At 41.5% G+C, this 21,215-nt stretch overlaps 3 protein-coding genes across 11 annotated transcripts in view; all 3 read left to right on the forward strand.

Moving 5' to 3' along the window:
* Positions 1-2,465, forward strand: part of RPP14 (ribonuclease P/MRP subunit p14) — a 3,001-nt gene extending 536 nt beyond the window's left edge. The window contains exons 2-5 of the mRNA XM_027640306.1: positions 90-159; positions 758-834; positions 1,434-1,512; positions 2,136-2,465. Of these exons, the coding sequence (XP_027496107.1) occupies positions 90-159; positions 758-834; positions 1,434-1,512; positions 2,136-2,192 (283 nt within the window). The 3' untranslated portion in view covers positions 2,193-2,465. The remainder of the gene's footprint in view (positions 1-89; positions 160-757; positions 835-1,433; positions 1,513-2,135) is intronic.
* Positions 2,214-3,360, forward strand: HTD2 (hydroxyacyl-thioester dehydratase type 2). Its single transcript, XM_027640754.1, has one exon. It carries the CDS (start codon positions 2,236-2,238, stop codon positions 2,740-2,742), a length of 507 nt encoding a protein of 168 aa, XP_027496555.1. The 5' UTR covers positions 2,214-2,235; the 3' UTR covers positions 2,743-3,360.
* Positions 3,361-4,782: 1,422 nt separating this feature from the next.
* PXK (PX domain containing serine/threonine kinase like) overlaps positions 4,783-21,215 on the forward strand; it is a 35,754-nt gene continuing 19,321 nt past the window's right edge. For 8 of the 9 annotated variants that reach the window (XR_003527217.1, XM_027640669.1, XM_027640670.1 and 5 more), the window contains exons 1-4: positions 4,783-4,997; positions 15,021-15,071; positions 15,726-15,773; positions 20,239-20,425. Coding sequence is in view for 8 of the 9 variants with exons in the window: in XM_027640669.1 (XP_027496470.1) it covers positions 4,896-4,997; positions 15,021-15,071; positions 15,726-15,773; positions 20,239-20,425 (388 nt within the window). In the remaining variant the exon portion in view is untranslated. Of the gene's footprint in view, positions 4,998-15,020; positions 15,072-15,725; positions 15,774-20,238; positions 20,426-21,215 lie in introns of those variants that run through there. The other variant, XM_027640677.1, reaches the window with a different exon arrangement.

Raw genomic sequence — 21,215 nt, forward strand, 5'->3', positions numbered from 1 at the left:
GGGGTCGGGGTCCGTCTCTCGGCGGCGGCTCCGGGCCGGGAGAGGCTTGGGGGAGCGGCCGGTTGCCTGCCCTTTGTTCCCCGGCACAGCAGAGCAGTGTCCGAGCGGAGGGCACGGGCCGAGGGAGAAGTGTCCTCAGTTTACCGCTGCCGTAACCGGGTACCTGCTCCCCAGCCCACGTTATCATTGCTCCCAGTGGTGCTGGGCTGCACGTCTCGGTTTAGTGTCCGTGGTGAAGTGGCTCCAGGCATCCCTGGAGGTTCTCAAGGCCAGGCTGGATGGGGGCTTTGGACACTTAGTTCTGGTGGAAGGTGTCCCTGCCCGTGGCAGGGCGTTGGAACGAGATCATCTTTAGGGTCCCTTCCAACTCAAACCGTTCTTTGATATCTGGTTTTTAGAATGTGAAGTATTGATGCTTTTGCTATAGGGAGGCTTTAGAATGAGAACTATATGAAGGGAAAAGCTTTGTGGATGGGAAATCCGCAGTACTGTTCTTGCTCTGTTTACAGTATTGCTGGGTAACTAATCAGGTCACATCACCTGTGGGTCCGTGTTTTTCCAGCTGTAATGTGGAAATAAGTGGCTTCTAGCTAAAGAACTCTGAGAGAAAAGGTGCTATTTATTTGTAACTGAAACACTGCTTTGAGATTTGAGTGTAACTATAACATGATGTCACATGCTGGGAGTGAAATCACTTGCTTATAAACCACTATAAGAGAATAGCATGGAACTTATTAAATAACATTTTTTTTCATAGGTTGGAGCAGCTTTGCCTGTTGATGTCTTAACATATGAGGAAAAAACTCTGTCTGCCATATTAAGAGTTATTAGCAGGTAAGGTGCAGTTGGTACAGGCTTCTGATACTGCCATGAAAGTATTGTTTGTAAGAAAACCAGAACTTCTAAGCTAAGAATAGTCTTTGAAGAACTAAGCCTAACTTGCAGATATTTACCATCAGCATGCAGAAAGTAATTACTAAGGCTTGGTAACTTTGTGCATCGATGTTATTCCTGCTTTAAACCTGAATGGTTTAAATGGTTTAAGACAGGAACTAAGCACCGTTCAAATGTGTTGTTTTAGATCTCTTTCTACAGTAAAAGATCAGAATGGTTACTGTAAATAGTGAAGATGACTGCAGGTGATTTAGGGGAAGAAGGAGCTTAAATGCACAGAGAGAACAAGAACTGGTAAAGTGAGCTTGAAGAGGTTACATTACATATCTGTGTGTGAAAGACAAGAGACTGCAGCCACTGCAATACCCCTTCAGGACATAGTGTTGCTACTGGAACTTACTGGTGAATTTACCTGCTGTTAAACTCAGTTTAAATGTCATTACTCTTAGTGTAACAGTATTTTTATTTAAGATGTTTATGTTGCAGGAAAACTGATAAAACAAAATTTTATTAGTATATTTTATTTTCTTTTTACTAAGTGGCCTTGTCAAGCTGTGGAGTGCTCTAACCTTGCTGGGCTTCTACCAGAACAGGAGGTGTGCCTTCCGGGTGCTGCAGGTAAAGCCTTGCAGGGCTTGTTGCTTCCCCCAGCTGTCAGTTCTGGCTCTAAACTTGGCTGTCTCTCTGAGCATGCTGTATCTTCACAGAGAGGTGGCCTAGATGCAAAAATGCTTTGGTTTGGGAGTGAAATGCCTTTAAGTGCAGGTGTGTGGGCCTGTGTTTGAGCAGTTCTCACCTTATGATGAATCTTGTAAAATGTGATGGTAGAGGCTGTCTCATTACTTTATGGTTTCAGTCCAGTGACAAGTCCTGATGTCATTAATGCACCTGTGAGAAAATAATTTCTGGCAGGTTTTGTTTATGGTTCACATCTTGGTCCTGTCTTTTATTTCCTCTGCCCCATTTCTTCCCTTTCTAATAATCACTGTTGACAGACCTTACAAACGTGCACTTCCAGAGCTTATTTTTTTCTAGAGGGTGCTGCTTAATAAAAGGAATTCTGAGAATTCTTTGTCTCTGAAGCCATAGCTGGACAAAAATCTGCTAGGGCATAGCTCTAAGTTTCTAATCTTTCATGTAAAAGGAAAATTTAGGTATTTTCACATTTGAGTGCATTTGTTGGTGATTTTTTTTCAAGGCTTTAGTTTGTTCTTGTTTGTTTTTTTCTTTCCCCAAAACAGACATCTCCATTTCTTCTGGCATTATCTGGGAACAGTAGAGAACTAGTCCTAGACTGAATGTGCTTGTTGGTTTGGTTGTACAAAGCAGAAGTTTCTGGAGATGTTGCAGCCCTTCAGGCGAGGAATTTCTGGAGGAATGTTCCGACGAAGAGCCTTGACAAAGCTGACGTTTATCAACTCACTGCTTGGACATCCAGTACTTCAAAGTTTACACATAAAAGTTGGAGACAAAGCTGAACTTACCAAAGCTTTTACTCAGAATGATGTTGTTACTTTTTCCTACTTAACAGGTGACACAAATCCTTTGCATTTAAATGAAGAGTTTGCAAAGAAGTCTAGGTTTGGGAGAACTGTCGTACATGGAGTTCTGATCAATGGACTTATTTCTGCAGTTCTAGGTACTAAAATGCCTGGTCAAGGGTGTATATTTCTCTCCCAGGAGATCCGGTTTCCAGCTCCTTTGTATATTGGTGAAGAAGTCACAGCTGCAGCAGAAGTGAAACGGCTGAAGGGTTCTATTGCACACATTTCAGTATCATGTCAGGTCAAAGAAAGTGGGAAGACTGTTATGGAAGGGATGGTGAAAGTCATGGTGCCGGACAGTTAGAGCTGTTCAGCCTGTGCTACTTTACTGTAAAGGCCAGAAATGCTTGGTTTTGATTTTGTCTTTTTATGTGACATCACTCAATCCAGTAAATTTGCAACAAAAAATGCTTGAAAGACAGTGTACAAACTTAATCCTGATAGAGCTGCATTAAGCTTAAAACTTTTCATTTTCCTCTATGTATCGTCAAGGTGAAACCAGCAGAACTACGTACTTACTGTGACAAAGAGGGAAAGTGGCTTAGGCAAGCCATTGCTCTGCCACAGTGGGAATTCTGGAGTGGCTGAGGCTGTTCTTTCTGGCAAAATCGCAGTCCACACCAGCAAAGTTCAGTTAAAACTTGTTCCTTTTGTACAAAGCAGCTGTATTGCCAACAAGCTCCAGGGGAGGGGACAATGCTGCATTTAACAAGTGGGACAGAAGTGGAGGTACTGACACACGTGTACTGCGGGATGTGTTGTAATCTGCATGGCTCCTGTGGGTGTTTCCTCTGAAACTTGCCTCCCAGAAACAGAGTGAAGGAGCCTTTAAAAAAAAATATTGTCACAACTTAGTGTACTTGTGCTCCTGAGGGCAAGACAAGCAGGGGCATATGAGTACTAACTGTATGGCTTCTCTCTGCTTGTCTGTGTGAACACGTATTCCTCCTTGCCCACTGAAAGCACCTTGTTAAAATAGGCTTTTGGTAAATTCATTACCAGTGTAAGGTCATTATACACTAAGAGACTTCTTTCAGGAATGATCAATGCCATCAGGAAGAAGGCCTTCAATTGGTGGCTTATAATTTTCTGGCAAAGCATCTGTTATCCCTTCTATCTTCTGTGCAGCAGAAATGCATTTGAAACTTTCCTTGACTGCAAATAACCTCAGAATTGTTTGCTGTGAAAAGAGAGTTTGTCCTCAACCTGTAATGAAGATTACTGGTAAAACAGGTGCGCAGCCTGAGTGTGCTGCACTGTAACCCCAGGGGTTAGTCACATTGGAGCAGAGGGAGGGGTAATGTTTAAGGTGTTTGACTCCATGCCCTCTGTTTCCAAAGCCTGGTGTTTGGCCTGTTCACAACCTGGAAGCAGTAGTTAGGGAGGGCTTTCCTTATCTCTTGTTTGTAGGAGCTGCTTCACTTCCCGTTTCCTTTCCTTCTGCCTCGGGTCACTGTCTGTCACTGGCTTGTGCTGTGTGAAACACTTTCCCAAAGCAGGCACACTCATTTCTCTGTTTCTTGTTCACCTTCCTCTCCAGGTGGGAAGTTGACTTGTTAATATCTGTTAAAAAAATGAATCAAATCTGTGCCTGACCTCCTGGATCACAACACAAGGACTAGTTTGGGGAGTCAGGATTGCTGTTTCAGCCTGAGATTCAGCTAATGAACCACACCATTCAACCCATTTTCCTCTCAGCGGGGAGCTGCAAGATGGGTGTAAAAAAACTCCATCTCTGTGGTCTTACAACATCTTAAGTGAAAGTAATTCCTATGTATGGTGTAAAAAGACAAAAGGAAATGCAGACAAGTGTCCAACTTGTAGGTTCCCAGATGCTATGTAGTACTGAAATAGAAAGTTTTTTATGCTTCTGCAATGAAAGCCAGGTTGTGGAACTCAGTTGAACAACTTTAAATGTCTTCTGAAAAAAAACCAAACCCAAACACTAAAATCTAGAAATTGAGTAGGAGTTACTGGATGCTATTTGATTATTTTATGATCTTTTAACCACAAAAAACCACCCCAAAAGGTAAAGAGCAGCAAGCACACCAGCCCTTTTCTGTTGTCCTCTCTGGGAGAACCAGCAGTGTCTCGGAGTTGATGTCTTACACGCTGCTACTACTGCCGTCGGTGCCACCGGAGCACCGGGCGTGGAAGGCTTGGGCGGCGGGGCGGGCACCTGCGCTCTGGCCCCCGCTCCTTCCCCGTTATTGCTCCCGGGGACGAACCTCCCCGTGTCCCCCCATCCCGCCGCCTCCCGGTGCGGGACCGGGATTCGAACCCGCGGCGCCCCGGAGGGGGCGCGGCGCCCCCTGGCGGCGTGCGGCGGCAGCGGCGTGCGGCGGCGCTAAGGCCCCGCGGCGGCGGCGGCGCTGCCGTGTTGACAGCGGCGGCCGCGCCGGGAGCTGCCCCGGGAAGCGGGTTGGCGGCGCCGGTTCTCCCGCTCCCCACTCCGCTATGGCCTTCATGGAGAAGCCGCCGGCCGGCAAGGTGCTGCTGGACGACACGGTGCCGCTGACAGCGCAGATCGAGGCGAGCCAGAGCCTGCACTCGCACACGGTGAGCGGGGCAGGCCGGGCCGCGGGGGGCGGCGGGAGCGGCGGGCGCGGGGGGAGGGAGCGGGGGCAGCCGGTAACGGGGGGCGCTGGGGGGTGCCCGGGGTGTGCGGGGCCGGGGGCAGCGGGGCCGGGAGGGGGCCTGCGCTGAGCCCGCAGCAGCGGGGCCGGGGGTGGCGGAGGCGGGGGGGGGCACCGAGGCAGTGCGGGTCGGGCTGCGGGCGGGGGGAGCGGTGCGGGAGGCGGCGGCGGGGCCGCTACCCCCGGGAGCGGGTTGGAGCGCCCGGGAACCCCTCGGTGGGATGCGGCGGTGCCGCCGCCGCCGCCTGGAGACGGGGATCGTTGGGCTCGTTCGCCCCCGCCGTGTGCGCGGGGTTCCCGTGGGCAGCCGGGCACAGCCCCGGGAGGCACCGCTGGGGCTCTGCGGGCGCGGCCGGTGCGGGGCTGGGGCTGTCTGGTGTCCCCCCCGAGCGAGGCCGTGTGAGTGGCTGTAATTCCTGCTTTTCTCAGGGTGTTGCAGCCCTTGGAGCGGAGATGGGCTCTCGTTGCCTCATTTCGGTAGCTGCGATGAAGTTACACATGAACGGGCTGCATTTGCCTGCGGGTCCTGCCGTGTCACTGAGGCTGTGAAGCTGCAGAGACCCCGCAGCCCCAGCCCCGCTTCTTTGTTGTGGGGAGCGGAGACACTTAGCAGAACAAGCCCTGCTGTCACTTGGGTGTCACAGGTTAATTATGGGATGCCAGGGACATATGCACGCTGTCTCCCTAAGAACTGCACTGTCTTTGAGTGTGCTGTAATAGTCCAAATTTCATAATGTCCTGTTTGCAGTTATTTTCCACTTTAAAAACCAGGTTTCCTTGTGGTATGACCAAGCAGTACTGTGAATCAGAGAGACGGAGCTGGCTGTCATTTGTGGTTCCTGCTTTGGCTGAGAGCAGGGATGCTGGGCTGGAAAGGAGGCCAGAGATACCTCAGAGCGGGTATACTAGTGGGAAGCGTGCTTTAAATGGCCAGAGGGTATTTCTTCTGCCCCTTACACAGCTCAGATCCCTGCATTGTGGATCTCTTCCTGGTTCCTTGCATCTGGTGCATATCCTTAACCTGAATGACAATAATTGTAGGTTCACCACAGGATATACAACTATCTGTAGACTGCCTTATTAAATACTCTTCCTATAAATAACCTGCACTTAAGAAGTGGGATTTTTTTTGTGTGAGGAACTCTCATTTGCTAATGTTCCAGTCTTCTCTGAACAGAAGTTACCTATGAGAAGTGGTCTAGAAGGTCTTGTGAATCTAGCAGGCTATGGCTCTCAGTTGTTGCAATTTCTCTTCTTAAATTTCCTGGCAAGCGTGATACTTTTTACCTGTTTCAATAGCTGAGGGGTGCATGTGCCAAGTCCTATGAGAAGTTGTGTAACTCCTAATACCCCCCAGTTGGCAGAGCAGATTAAGTTTCATTGGTAACTTGTTTCCAACATGCCTTATTATACTTTTTTGCTGCTGCAAATGACAATAGCTTTTTGTGTTCTTTCCTTTGGCTTGCATGATTTTGGTTCAAAAAGAAAAAGTCACAAAATTCTTTCAGAATGAGTACTTTTTCAATCCAGACTCCGCCTGTGTTGTCTTGTCTGAGGGAGTGTGATAGCAAATGTTGCTCCCCCCGTCTTTCATCTCTGTATTCTGTTACTAACGGATGTTCAGGGAAAATTCTCTATTGATTTGTTCTGTTCTTTCATTAATACCAGAGTGCTGGAGCACTGTTCTTTTTGATTTAAAATCTGTCTCTAAGATACATCTATTAGTAATTGTTTGTTTTACTGCAGAAGCCCTGTTGATAGTTGAAAGACGGCTTGAAGTGTGTGTAGCACAGATGGTTTATATAGAGCCAGTGTGGGATAACAAAATACAGGAAGCCATTAACAGAGGCTTGGTTTCTTATTTGATGTAAATCCACTATTTTGTCATTTTGGATGCTACATCTTATGTCCCTAGTGTCTGAATAGTTTGTTTATTGGTGGGTGATGCTGTCCCTGATTTGAACTTTCCTGGTTTATAATAAGCCACACAAATAAACCCTTGTATCTTAAGAGGTGTGTAAATGAAGCCCCTCTAAGAAATAAGGGCTGAAGTGCTTTTGTGGGGTGTTAAAGACTGCATTTTACTTTGTTAAATTATAGTTAGAAGAAAGTAGGTTGTCATTAACTGAATGCTTTTTAGGTTTGTTTCTCATCCCACCTCAATGCAGTATCTTCAAAAGATGTACATCTGTACAATCCTTAATTCCAAACTACTGTTTGGAGAACTAGCTTTGCACATGGTAGACTTGTTCTAAAGCTGAAATACAAAGGCAGCCATAAATAAATTTTCTGTCCTTTTGTCAGCAGTTTGTATTAAGATTTTATAATGCTGTTTATATAATGCGAGAGTTGTTTTAAACTTGCATTTGTATTTTTTTCCTGTAGGTCATACCTTATAAAAGCACTCATATGAAGACAGCTTAGGCCGAGGTTAGGTGTAACTTTAACACGGCAACTGAACTAATAATTATGTAAACCTTCTGTGGATGCTGAAAATAGACAGTCTTCTGAAAAACCAAATAAGGAAGAGGTAAAGAATTTCAGGAAAAGCTCTGTAGACATGGTGAAATATCACACAGAAGACCAAAGCTTGTGTCAAATGAATAGTTTACTTGCCTATTGTTCTAAGCAGTTTTTGTTAATTTAAATTTAATACAACAGACTGGGTGAGTAGCATTCATAGCATTGAATCAGGGGCTGTAATTGGCAGAGGCTCAGTTTCTGTTTCCTGGGGCTGAAGGTGAAACTGAAAAAAACAAAACTGAAAACACAACCTGAAACTACTACGTGCTTTCCTGAATTCTCCAGAAACCTAAGAAGGGACAAAACTAGTATTGAAAATGTACTTTTGAGGGTTTGCAATTTTTGCTTAGTAAGAGTAGGTCAACCCCTGGTAAATGGGGCTTTTAGATTGTTAGGGAATCAGCTGCAAAATTCTCTGATATGCTCACAAGCTTGACATGTTTTGTTCAATTAAGAAGAGCTCAGAAGTTCTTACTGGAGTCAGTACATCTGAGCTGGGACATAATCTCCATGTTTTTGTGTTGCAATAAAGAAATTGTCCACTGAGGTTTTCTTTCTGCATATTTATTTCCAATGATAATTGAAGACGAAAATTATGCTTTTTCATGTTTGCAAAAGTTGTTTCCCCAGTTAAGTGTGTTACAAGCAGTCTGAGTTTTGTTGGAATGTGAACTTAAATACAATTAATTCTATAGTGCGGTGTTTATGGAGTCCTTTTTATTTCAAAAGCAAAAAACCCCCCATATTACAGGTGCATTCTAGTGGCACCCACTTAACAGTTGTGAAATTACATGAGCAAACCCTGTCAGCTTCGTTTTGTCTCCTGCTTTATGCTTCAGTCACTAGCACTGCATCAGAGAGAGAGAGAGAGAGAGAAACTGTAGCTTTCAGGACTGTGTTGGGCACCTTTCCACAGCCGTGGCTCAGTCCCTGGGCAGATCTGTGCACCAGTTTTGCAGAAAATGAAGTTGGTTTGTAGCTGCTGCATTCCTTGACTTCAATAGGAGCAGAATTACATCCAATATATTAAGCCATTTGCAAGTGTCTCATCTTGACGCCAAATGTTGTGTTCTGACAACAGAGGCAATTTCAGCACTAAAGCTTTAATAAATGTTGGCTGTTGAACTTGCTTCATATTGCAGTATTTCATCCGTGTGTTCACTATTTAGAAGTGGCTTTCTTTCTAAGCCTTGAAATAGGATGCTATTTTCTTCCACAATAATCTGGACATATGCCTTAATAAGAACTGCACATGTGCACATACAACTCTTAGAGCACTTTTCAGCAGTAGAACTGCTATTGAGTTGTACATATACTTCTGAACATTCCTTAATTCTTTTCTGAAGCAATTTTGCTTTTTCATGTGTTTCATGTTTTGAAATTGAAGTAGTGAAACAGTCAGCTTTGCTGCAGTACATTGTTGTCTTAAAGGCATTTGGAAATGAACAGCTGAAATAAATCCCTCTCATAACGTACTTTCAGAGTTTTTAGTTTTCCTTGAGCAATGATGAATGTTGACACTCACAGCTTTTAGATTAGAAAAACGTTGAAAAAGCATTTATATCTTTCCTATATTGTTCTGAATACAAAAATGGAGCCATATGTTTCTAGAAGAGCAGAATTTAGTTTGAAAGCTTGTTAAGGACTTTGCGCATCTGCTTTATAAGGAATTCAATCTCTGCAAGGTTGCCTTCACTTTGAACAAAAACAAACATGAAGTTACTTTTAGACGTGGCTTTAGACAGGAAGCTATTAGAGTTCACTTGTTTGAGGTTACAGAAATGCAGTTCCTCCACTGGACTTAGTAAGTAACCTTGGCCACCTCCCACCTCCCCTCCAGCCTGAGCTCACAAAAGGTAGCTCTTTCATCACACCTAATTTTAGATATTCCAACCTGAACTCAGGAAATTAGTATTGCATTTGTAGCTCCTGCAAAGATTGCAGTCAAAATATTAGTTGCCATATCATACTTTAGTAAATCCTAATTAGAATATTTTTGTTGGCTACTGAGTATTTCCTGAAAAATACTCAGTATTTTGCCTTTCTGGTGAAGGCCATGATGGTGCAGGGCACTGAAAATCCGTGATTTCTCATGTTTCAGTTGTTTCCTTGTTCAGTAAGTTTCATTACATGTAAATGTGTGTCCTATTTTTTCCCTGCAGTTGTCCTACTTCATAGCTTTTGCTTACTGAATGGCTGACTCATTACTAGAGCAGTGATACAGTGTGTGAATGGTGCAAACAGGACACACACACACACACCTGCATTGTTTAAAATGTCGTGAAACACCAGCCTGCTGCTGCTTCTGCCTCAGATGGGCTTAATGGCAGGTTGTGCAATAGCAAATAAATACTGTGCCCTGTAACAGAGAGGTCTCTGAGGCTGAGCAGCTTTCCTGGTCTTGTTGTTACTTTTCACATGGGAGATTTTCTAAATAAACATTTAAAAGAGCTTCTTACTAGAAATTGTTCCAATCCAGCCTACTTAAGCAGGGATTGTATTCATGCTTAATTAGGCTTTCCTCTCTTTAATGCTTATAAAATAAAGCCCTTCCAAACTTTTAGTTGATGTGACCTGAAGGTGACCTGGATCTTTATAATGGTTGGCTTTTCAAGCCTGTTGGATTAAACAGACGTACAGCAGAAATCAGTGGAAAAACAGGCTGACTGTCCTGAGCTGGAAATTTAGAGACTAGTTTCTTGGCAAAACAGAATGTATTTCCCAATATTGGTGACACTCTACATTTTATTTTAAGAATCTCTGAATTCACCATTAGTTCTTTCCTATTTTATCTCTACAAAAGCCTTCTTTCCTGTTTGCTTCCTGTTTCAAAAACTAGGAATGGTGGTAAACAGCAGTTGTTAAACATTGAACATACTTTGCTGTATGATTTGCACATAGGAATGTTAACAAAATTTTGCTGAGCAGTGCTGAGCTGCTGATGCTAGTGTTTTAATAGATGCTGGAATACCAGGGGCTAATCTTGGTGAATCTGGGGGAAAAAAACACCTAAATGTTGGCTCTGCATGAAAATGGGTAAGTTCAGGATAATGGTAATCCCACTCAGTGATTGTGAAACTGTTACTGGCAAAGGATTGGAGAAATGCAATGTGGTTATCACTGATCCATGTGGATTTTCGGAGAATACTCCTTTTCAGAAACTCTATCCAGAACTCTGTAGTGATAGCAAGAAGATTTTAGAAAATGACAGTGTGGAACTGGGATCATACAGCTTTCCCTGCTCCCAACCTCCTCCTCCTGGCACCAGTTTTCTCTTTTTTGACTAATTGGAGCAGCCAGGAAATTATCCCATAGGTAAAACTGCTTTCCTTGGCATCTTTAAAAATGTATTTTGAACTGCTGCTGGAATATCAAGGTTGTGTCAGGAACTGGTTGGCAATACTGGTACAAAGAGGAGCAGATGTACAAACCTTACCTATGTGGGGAGTCTGGAGGGATCCATGGAGGTTGTCTTGGGAATGGTTGTGTGGCCTGTCTTGTAGGTGTCTCCTGTGTAGCTGCTGGCAGTGACCTTGCTGCCCACAGGCAAAATCAGTAGCGGGAGATTCTCTCTCTTGTTTCTCTGTTGTCTCTCTGTTGTCTCTCTGTTGTCTCTCCTGTGAAAGCTGAGACCTTTCTTTGCCAACCAGCAGCTGTTAGGGCTCCTTTGAAGTTATTTGGTAAACTGAGTCATAGGAAAGATTCTGAGTTATTCATGTAGGAGTGAAAGATGCCATGGGAATTTCTGCATGAGTGTAGCTAACCTAGACCTCACCAAGCCTGGTTGTGGATTCCTAAAATTGTTGGCATGAGTGAACTCTGGTGATTACTAGCCCTTTCTGAAGCCTTTTCCATTCTGTTTTCCTAGGTTGGATGATGCAGCTAAACAGAAATGATCCTGACTGTGCCCCTCTGTTTTCCCTAAGCTTTTATGTGTTTCCTATGGGCACAGTCTCAGTCCCACTATCAGGCAGTGTCAGAAGAAGATTGTTGTAATTCAGATTTTTTTTCCCTAACCAAAACAGAATTTGGCAGAGTAATAAAGGCTTTTGTGCATTTAGGCTTGAAGAGTTGAAAGCTCTTCTCTGGTCCTCTGGGAAGCATATATCAGTGGTGCTAATTATAATCCCACAACAAACTTGTTGCCACGCGGAGGCAATAGGAAGTATCAACTTCTCACTAAAACTCAGGATACTATGGTCTGCTGATTATGTGTAGCCATGGCAGACACTGGGAATGGGATTGTATTTCTTATCCTGTTTTTTCTACTACAGCTATTTGTTGACTTTCAATCTCCTTATCAACTTCGGGGAAAAAATACCCCAAAACCCAGAAGAGCATTTAGGCTTTTTCATTAGATTGACAGGTTGGACAATTATTCATTACAATCAGTGTTTTAGGGCATCAAGACAGAACTGGATGGGAAAATGCTCAAGTATATGTAGGGAAAAATAGTTGTGGCCTAAATATGGTCTTTTTTTATATAATCTTCCTGCAAGAATGGGCTCTGAGCCCCGAGTTGTTCATCTCTGGGCTCTCCAGAAGAGCTGACTGCTGTGTTGACCAGAGTGGTTGTGTGCAAGAAGATGCTTTGATGGTTGTCTAATGAGTTTGTGTTCTGCCTGCCCGGGAGCGCTTTCTCGGGGTACAATAGAAAATGATAATCACTGGAGGAAGAGTAAATGCTACAAGGGATTGAGCAATAACTCTGCTTCTTTCAAAATCCTAGAAAAGATGAATGACTGCACGTGGTGAATCATCACTGACGTGGTTTTTCAGAGGAAGAGCCAACGTTCCTTTGAGACTTGATGAATAAGCAGTTGTTGCAGTTTTTTGTCTGTGTGTGAAGTAGCCTCTTCCTACTTCCCAAAATGCAGAAATGCTCACAAAACAGGAAAGGCCACTTTAGTGGTGAATATGGGTTTCCAGGTGTCCCTTTAATTGACTTCTGTCATACAGTTTCCAAACATAATTACACCAGTTGAATTACAATCAGCTCTGTGGATTTATGTTACTATTTATGAGGATTTGGGCTTCTTGTTTTGCAGGAAGACACCATAATTATGATTTCAAATGGGTGAGAGAAGAGAATATGGAGTGAGCATGAAAGGCTGATTTTCTGAAAATAGACACTTTAATTCTAGTATAACAGTTACGTGTTTTGGTTTGTGACATCTTGAATTTCTGTCACTTCTATCTAAGCTGCTAGGAGAAGAAATGCAATAAATCACATTGGTTTTCATGCTTACTAGTCTTGTTTCTTCTCAAGGCTAGGTGGTTCAAACTTGCTACAGATATTTGACAACTTTGATAATAAAGGATATTTTAAGTGAATTTTAGAAAATGCATAGCATTTTTGACTCAGCAGCACTGGGCTTTGGAAGGAAACTTGAAAAAATAAAATCTGGATTAGGTAAGGTTGAACACATAAGGCAGTACCAACTGGTAAGTGTTGCCTTTGCCTCTTGTCTGGAAGAGTCATAATTCTTGATTTACACTAATTACTTGGTAGATGTTAAATGAGAATTTAATTCTGTGGAGGTATTCTCTGATGTGCCGCACTTTCTTTGTTTGCTCCAATGGTATATTTATGTTTTTCAGTGTAACAGTTTTTAATTTCATTTCATTTTAAAGAGGAGAATTATTTTGTGGGGTTTGGAAGGCAAATTCCAAAAGCAGAAGACACTTCACATGCCTGAAAGAAGATACTTAAAAGTGCATGAAGTGGATTCTTAGCTGTGAACCTGAGTTTATAATCAAGTTCATGAATCAAGCGCTCAGTTAATTGAATTATCTAGTTGGTAGGCAGGTACATGTCAGACAGAGTTATTGTTAAGGAATGGACAAATTTGGCATTAAATACAAGGTGCAGGAAATACTTTTGTTTATTTGTTGTTATTTCCTTATTGTTTGTTCACAATAATTTGGAACGCAGCATAAATTTTAATATCTGGGAATGTGCATAATGCTCTGATCAGTCCTTTTGGTGTAAGACTCCTCTTGATGTAAGCAATTCAGCAAAATAGCATTTGAAATGGAAAAATTATTCAGCACTTTACATAAAACATGTTTTAAAGTTTGTCCCGGGGTGAATGAAGTCATCTGGGCTGGCTGACAGCGGTGCATCATGTGCTGCTGCACTGCAGGCAGGGGCTGGTGGGTCCTCGTGCGTCGCTTGGCACAAGTGCAGGGAGCTTTTTGCATGTTCCAGCTTGGGAATGCTGTGAGCCCTGGTGTGAATTTGTGTTTGGCTCAGAATTTTTCATTCTCCCTTTGATTGTGTAGCTGCAGGTGCGTGGTATGACTGTGCTCATTCCCTGGGGAAGCCTGGGGGGTTTAGTGGCACTTTGAGCCCCAGTGCAGGGTCCTGCCACCCCAGCCAAGCCTGTTTTTCAGTGTAAATTATGTGGCTGTGGGATAATCTCTGTAATAAGACTTTAAAAAGAACAGCATTTGTAGAGCTTTGTGTAAGCAAACGGCAAAGAAGTATCAATTACTACAGTCAGCCCAGAATAATTTTATTTCCTTACTAATTAAACAATATCTAAAATGGAGAACATAGGATTTCTGGGAAAAGGACTTGCCTTGTTTATGATATTTGAAATGTCAAAAGTGTTTTTAGAGCTCTTTTCAAACTGAACAAAGGGGTAAACAAAGTCATGGGTGCCTTGAAGTATGCCTGATTGGGTGTATAAAATACTTCATATCTATATTTGAGATAATTGAATAAATCTTCAATAATGATATTGCTGTATTTATGACCAGGCATTGATCTACAAAAGGTACAGTGGAACTTGAAATGAAGAGACTGAAAAAAATTGTGATTTATGAATGTAATTGTGGTGGAAGAATTATTAGTTCTTAAAATTCAGAAGTTCCTTACTGAGATTTAGATGTATCTGCATAGTTAATATATAAATGTTTAACATTAAGCCTGCATTATAAATGAAGAATTACCATCATGAGAAACTGAGATGTTCTAGTTACCCAAGCACATTCCACAGCTTTTGTGGTAACCTTTCCAGTACAAAAGTAATTGGAGGTTGGGCAGCTGTGGTTATTTACTGGCATGTTGCTCTGTTATGGTGGTGGCAGTAGTTCCTGGGGGTACTTGTTGGATATTGGAGGTGAGGTAAGGAGAGGTTTCTTGTTGTTGGTAGAGATGTGTGCTGAGTATGCTTTTACTGTCTTTCTCTGTAACTAAATTAAACTGTTCAAGTGCAAGCTCCTGGACCTCTCCTCGTCTTCCACACTGGGAAGCAGAGTGAGACAGTTGCTAGGGATGGGTGTAAGCAAACCAATCTTGGACCTTCCCCTAGGTACAGGATCTGAATTTTCTGTTTCTCAATTAGTGGTCATAGTTGGAGAAGTACTTTCTTCAGCTTATTCGTTCTCATTTCTAATATTTTTTTCCTTTTATTAGGAATACATAATCCGTGTTCAGAGAGGAGTTTCAGCAGAAAACAGTTGGCAGGTAATTTCTTAAACTGTGGCTCATGTAACCAGGATGCCTTTTTAGGAAGAGTTTGAAAATTGTCTCTTCCTAGCTTTTCAGATTTGAGCTGGAAAGAGAAATGTTCATTTGGAATTGAGAACATGAAGTGCTTGAATACTTTTGGTCAAAAACTAACACAAAACCAGTATTGCTGCCAGCTACAGAAGGCATGTTGTCTGCTACTATTCTGAATATTCCAGGAAAAATGCCTCTCATGTGTTAGTACTATGTGTTGGTGCAACCATCACTTTAAAATCTCAAATGCTAGTTTGCCTTCCTTAGGGCTAAAACCACAGCCTTGCTGAGCAACAAAACCAAGAAGTAGTAATGAAGATGACTGAAAAGTTGTTGCATCTAATATGGCAAAAATGTCTTGTTTGCAAACAACCTTGGTCACAAATATTTTTAAAACTGTTTTAAGATAATGTTTAGAAATGCATTTTCTGTCTGATCGAGATGTGATTAAAAACTGCTTTGCTCTGGCAATGTGACATAAATCCAGCAGCTTTGTACAAGAATTGTTAAAAGAAGATGATTATAAATGGGAATTACTTTTCTCTGATGTGATTTTGAGGAGTAAAATGCTAATGGAAAAAGTAATTTGTTTCCTGAACTTTGTCTTTTATTTTGCAGATTGTGAGGCGATACAGTGACTTTGACTTACTTAATAACAGCTTGCAGGTAACTTTCACCCTTGATATATAAATATAAAGTGTCATTAGAAGGGTATATTTAAAATGGCTTGTGATATTTTTATATATTGCAGTGAAGAAGAAATAAAAATTCACATAGCTGTAAAGAGAAACTGTGACTTCAAATGTAACTTGAGTGTGTACTTTTTCACTCCTATATTTTCCCTTATAAAATTGAATTTTAGCATCAACAGGATCAATTTATATAGAAATGGAGGAAATTGGCAGATACTGAATCTTTCCCTTCAGTACTGTGACTTGTTCCGGTTTTATGTGTTTTTATTTGTTCCTTCTTTGATTTGGAGAAAGCCAAGGCACATACCAACCTTATAAATTCAGCATTGAAGTGCTATGTGTCCCATTATTTATATTCGTCTAAAAGCACTACCAGATGCTGCTTCTCATGTGATGGTTTTCTGTGTCACTGAGGAGTGTTCCTTGGTCAAACACTGGACTCACTGTGTGTTTTCTTCTGCTTTTTAGGACAATTATTTCTTTTTAGTTTGTGTGGGAAAAAGCAGGGTGTATGTGAGTGTGTTTGGAAAAGGGGGGAAGCAGGACTGATGAGCTTCTACAGGGTTGAAACTCTTACTTGGGACTTCCATGGTAGTAGGCAAACAAGATAAAAAATGAATTATGCAGTTTGAGGGTAGATTTTTGTGAGGTTGAAATTTTTTCCCCTGTTAAATGTTGCATGAATTCAAGAGTTTAATGCTGTTTCCAATTCCTCTTTACCTCCCCAGTTTAATCAACTATCTGCTTGATGATCCTTGGTGAGCAAAGCCCTGTAAGAGTATTGAATTGTGAGCTGTAACCAATTCCTTTGCTGAAGGTGGATGAGAGGACAAATTAGTCATAATTCAACAGATGCAACTTGGTTGCCTTGTTGAATTATTCTGTTGAATGTGCAGTAGCACGTAGGAACTTTTATCATGACCTAGAAACCTTGTCTGCGATGTGCTGAATAAATGCAATACCGAGGTGTCTCCTGCTCCAGAGACATCCAAGATTTAAATTTAGATAAACACCCAGGAGAACACAAGGAGATGAGATGGTACTAGTCATCAGAGTACCTAGGGGTCATTGTGGTCTTAACCATAGTCAAGTTTTGATAAAGATCACAGAGAAAGAATTTTGAGAAAGTTTTAAAAAGAAGAAAGAGTTCCCTTTTGCAGCCACCTATAACAAGCTCCTCTTAACCCTGGGGAATAGGATGTATTAAGGCATGAAAAAGCTTTATGCCTTCTCATTTACATTTCAAATGGGGCACCTTTAGTAGAGAAAGCAATGGGCCTTTAAATCTTAAAATTCAGGAATGATAGGTACTGCAAGGTTAGGTCTAGTTGGAAGGTCTAGAAAGTGAAGGTAAATAGGTTATATGTGATAAAGAAAAAGCCTTTTTATCTGAGACAGAGGTGAATGCTAAAAGGGGAGGATTCAGGAAATTATCTGACAGCAACATGCAGAGTGGGATAAGGGGGAATTTGAAACAAGAGGGAGACCAAGATCTAGGACAAAAACATCAGCTTCTTGGATGACTGGAAAACATCAAACAGAATAATCAAAACATATGTCTAACTTCGATGAGAGGATATGAGAGCATGGCTAAATTAGCAGGCCATGATCTTCAGCACTTGACTCCTTCAATGAAAACTACTTCTCACACCTTGATTTTCAAACTCCTGAGTCTGCTTCCCACAGTCTGGAAAGGTAAAACTGCGTCTCTGCTTGGAGAAGCTTTTTCTGGCTCATGCAGAGAACCACCCTAAAAGGTGTTATTCTTTATTATGTGCCCAGCAGAAGGGCAGGAATAGAGTTTTAAGCCTTTATGAAAGATGTACAACTCTGCTTTTGACAAACACTACTGCTTCTCCAGCCTAGTTCCAAATGCCAAGGCAGACAGTAACTAGTGAGAATCATGGTAAAATTGCTCTTTTCTCCCACTGTTTTGGATTTTTTATAAATTGCTCTTTGTGATACTGGAGCTGAAGTTTTTGCATTCATTAAGACAATATAACACTCCTCAGTTCTTTCTATCCAGAACTCTAAGCAACAATATTCTGTCACAGTATTCAGGTCCCATGACTTGTTTCTAAACTCTTTAAACTCTCATCTTGTGTATATTGAAATAGGAGTAAACAAACAAAACTCCACACAAAGCAACCCTCCAAAAAACAGTATAAACCAAGGACCAGTAGGAAGATACCAAACTACAATCTTCTTCCTTCAAAACTAAAATGCAGCTGGAAAAACTGCTGGAGCTTCTTTTGGATGTAAAGCCCAAAGTTCTTCAAGTTCTCATGGCATACTTGACCTCTTTGTAGATTTTGGTTTTTGTGTTTGAACACAGCTGCAGTTGAGTTGGAATACAAATTTTCTGCTGTTAATCTGGTGCTACCTATCTAATAATACTAAGGATCAAGAATTTCAAAACTATCTAGGCTTGGGAATGCATACCTGTGACCCTGATTTGTATCAGAAAGTTTCAAGCCAGATTCCCTGAACTCTCAACTATACTGGATTGAAAAGCTCCTTCCAGTCTGTCCTGCATTTCTTCCTCTTCCCTTATTTGACAAAGATGTGTGGAGATCACTGACTGCTATTCTGTTTTGTTAAGTGAAGTACTGGAAGCACTGGAATTCACAGCAAGATATCTGGCTTTTGTGAAGCATTTTATTGCAGCTTTTGAACAGACATTCCTGAGCGGGCTGTGGTTTGAAGATAAGAATGTTAATTCCCAGGTTCTTCCGTGATGAAGCCCATCCTGGCTCCAGTGGTGAACTGGGGCCACAGAGAAATATTACTGATGTTTGAAAGCATGTGAGGTCTTGGCAAGGTCAGGACCTCAGTGAGGTGTCCTTCTAGGACAGAGAGCGATCTTGCTGTGCTGTGTGTTTTTTTGCTACAAAAACCTGGACCTGAATGTTACTTTCTGCTGAAAAATAGCAGATGTCTAAGTTTTAAAACAAATAATAGTGGTTTGAAAATATCTGAACTAGAGTCAATGTCTCTCTGATGGTAGCTAGCTGTCAGGTCAAGAAGGTAAAGGTGATTATCATTTGACATGCTTTTTAAGTGAGCAGTACCAGAAAAGGATTTAGTTTTTGTTTAGAAACTTGGTTTTGAATTGGAGTGGTCTGACAAAGGAGAGTTCGATTTGCCTCTGTGTTAAAAGTAATTTGGTGAATTACTGACTGTGAGTGGTATATGGTTGCTTTTGGGTTTATTCCTGGATGTTTTTTTCCCTTGTGTGTAAAAGAGCATTAAAAATTCTCAGTGAAAAGGATGATTTTTATAAACATCTTGTGTAATCCAGACATAGTTGTAGTTCTTTTTCAGTCCATAATTTGCAGTCAGAAAATGGTGAAGTAGAAGTGCTAAACTTAGTAGGGAACAACTCCTGTGTTCAAATGTATGAGGTAAAAAGGAAAGGGAATGGTTCTCCTTTCTGTCCCAGTTTGTCGAACTAATCCTTTACCTTTTCCACTAGTTAAAATGAAAGTTGTTCAAACACCAGAAGTCCCTGTCTTCTCCCTGGTGAACTATTTGCTTTAGAAATGAGGTTGTTGCATCTGGTGTAATTGATTCCTGCAACACACAGTTCTTAAAGATAACTCGTATGGAGATTCAGCTTACCCAAGGCAGGTGCTTTGATCTGCAAAGACAACAATGTGTTAACAACATGAAAAATGTATTCTGGCAATTCACATGATGTAATTGAATATAAACACAGAGGATGATCTCTTTGATCTGACTTACATAAGGCTTTGAATTTCTGTACATTTTTTCATCATCCTATTTTGAAGGATTTCTCTGATTTTTTTTCTGAAGTTTTGGATCACTAGTGTCAGCATAAAACAACTACTCTATGTCCACTGGTAGATTGCAGCTATTTCTGGGTTGAAAGATGAATTTTAAAAAAATGTACAGTAGCAAATTCTGAAGAGAAAATGGAAAAGTTGCACCACGTTTGAAATTACAGATTTAAAGTACTGACAGAAAGGGCTTTAAATTACCTACAAAGTCATAGAGGCAAAGAAAAATTATTAATCTGCACTTCATGAAATGAGAAAGCATAAATCTTATCCAGAGAAAATGGTAAGGTGTGAATAGTTTTTGTGCTGTGGCAGAGGTATGTCATAGGAAGGGTCTGGCTGAAAATTGTAGCCATTTAGTATCTGAAAGTTTTGTGTAGTGATCTTAAATGTATGAGTCACTAGCTAAAATTTGTTTCCTTGTATTTTCAGTGTTGTTCCATTTACTAATCTCTTCACAGTGGGATGTGAGCTGTCATCTGACTCTGATAACAGTACCTAGGAAAAATATAAAAGCTTGTATATACACGAGTTAGCAAGTAGTTAGCTTGCTGCTGAATCTTTTACTTTCTCAGTTGCCAGTTTATATCCCCGAGGCATTTTGAGAGCAAGGCTAGTAATTTTTCCTCTCTTTTTAAGATCTCAACTCTAAGTCTACCTCTTCCTCCAAAAAAATTGATTGGAAATATGGAGCGTGAATTCATCGCTGAAAGACAGAAGGGACTCCAGGCCTATCTTGATGTAATTACCACCCATCACATACTGTCTAACTGTGAACTGGTAAAGAAATTCTTGGACCCAAACAGCTATTCTGTAAACTACACTGGTAAGTAGGAAATACAAAACTGCATTACAGTTTGACTTTAGGATGTGTGTGTATCTTCCATGAATGCTGGCAAGGATCTGCGCTAAAACATGTGGGGAACAACCTTCAAAATTGTGATATTGTGCATGTGATTATTTATGATAAGGCTTCTCCAGCTCTGTGCATGGATCATGCTGAGATTGTCAAATCTAAATATTTGAATTATTTCACAGAGGGTCAAGATAAGCAGAACTTGGGGGAGGGAGAGATGGTGATAAATGGAGAGGGTTGCTGTTGGGAAGTCATTTGTCTGTCGGAGTGTAAGGTGGAGTAAAGTTTGTCCACTCCATGTTCTGCTAAAACAGCCAATCTTCTCAACACTGAATCTTTCAACAGGAACAATTGTGGTCATCTTGTCCGGCTCCTACTGTTGCTTTGGGGTGTGAGACTTCCAGAACTAATTGTTTGAGCTAGGTTTAGTACTTTTACAAGGCTTGAATAAGTTAGACACCTTCTTCCCACAAATACTGGACAGTCACTGTATCTCTTTAAAATGGTAACCCAGTGATCAGTTTCTTCACTACTAAATGTTTCTTCTTTGAATTTGTATTATTTCAGCTATTGGAAACCATTAAATATTTGTCTTACAGACTGAAAAAACTTCCTCTGTGAAGTGATCAAACCCACTCCACAGATTTAGTTCATGGGCAAACCAACTCTTTGCAAAATGCAAAGCTTGTTTTCATAAAAGCAGAGTCTCCTGAAGCAGGAACTCACTACTTCCTTTTCACTTGTCTTTTTTCTCTCCCTT

The sequence above is a fragment of the Corapipo altera genome, unplaced genomic scaffold, assembly GCF_003945725.1.
Source record: "Corapipo altera isolate COAL_440 unplaced genomic scaffold, ASM394572v1 55, whole genome shotgun sequence".
NCBI lineage: Eukaryota > Metazoa > Chordata > Aves > Passeriformes > Pipridae > Corapipo > Corapipo altera.

What these genes read in the sequence shown, in the direction of transcription:
- HTD2 (XM_027640754.1), top strand. Translation starts at nt 2,236, where the DNA reads ATGTTGCAGCCCTTCAGGCGAGGAATTTCTGGAGGAATGTTCCGACGA.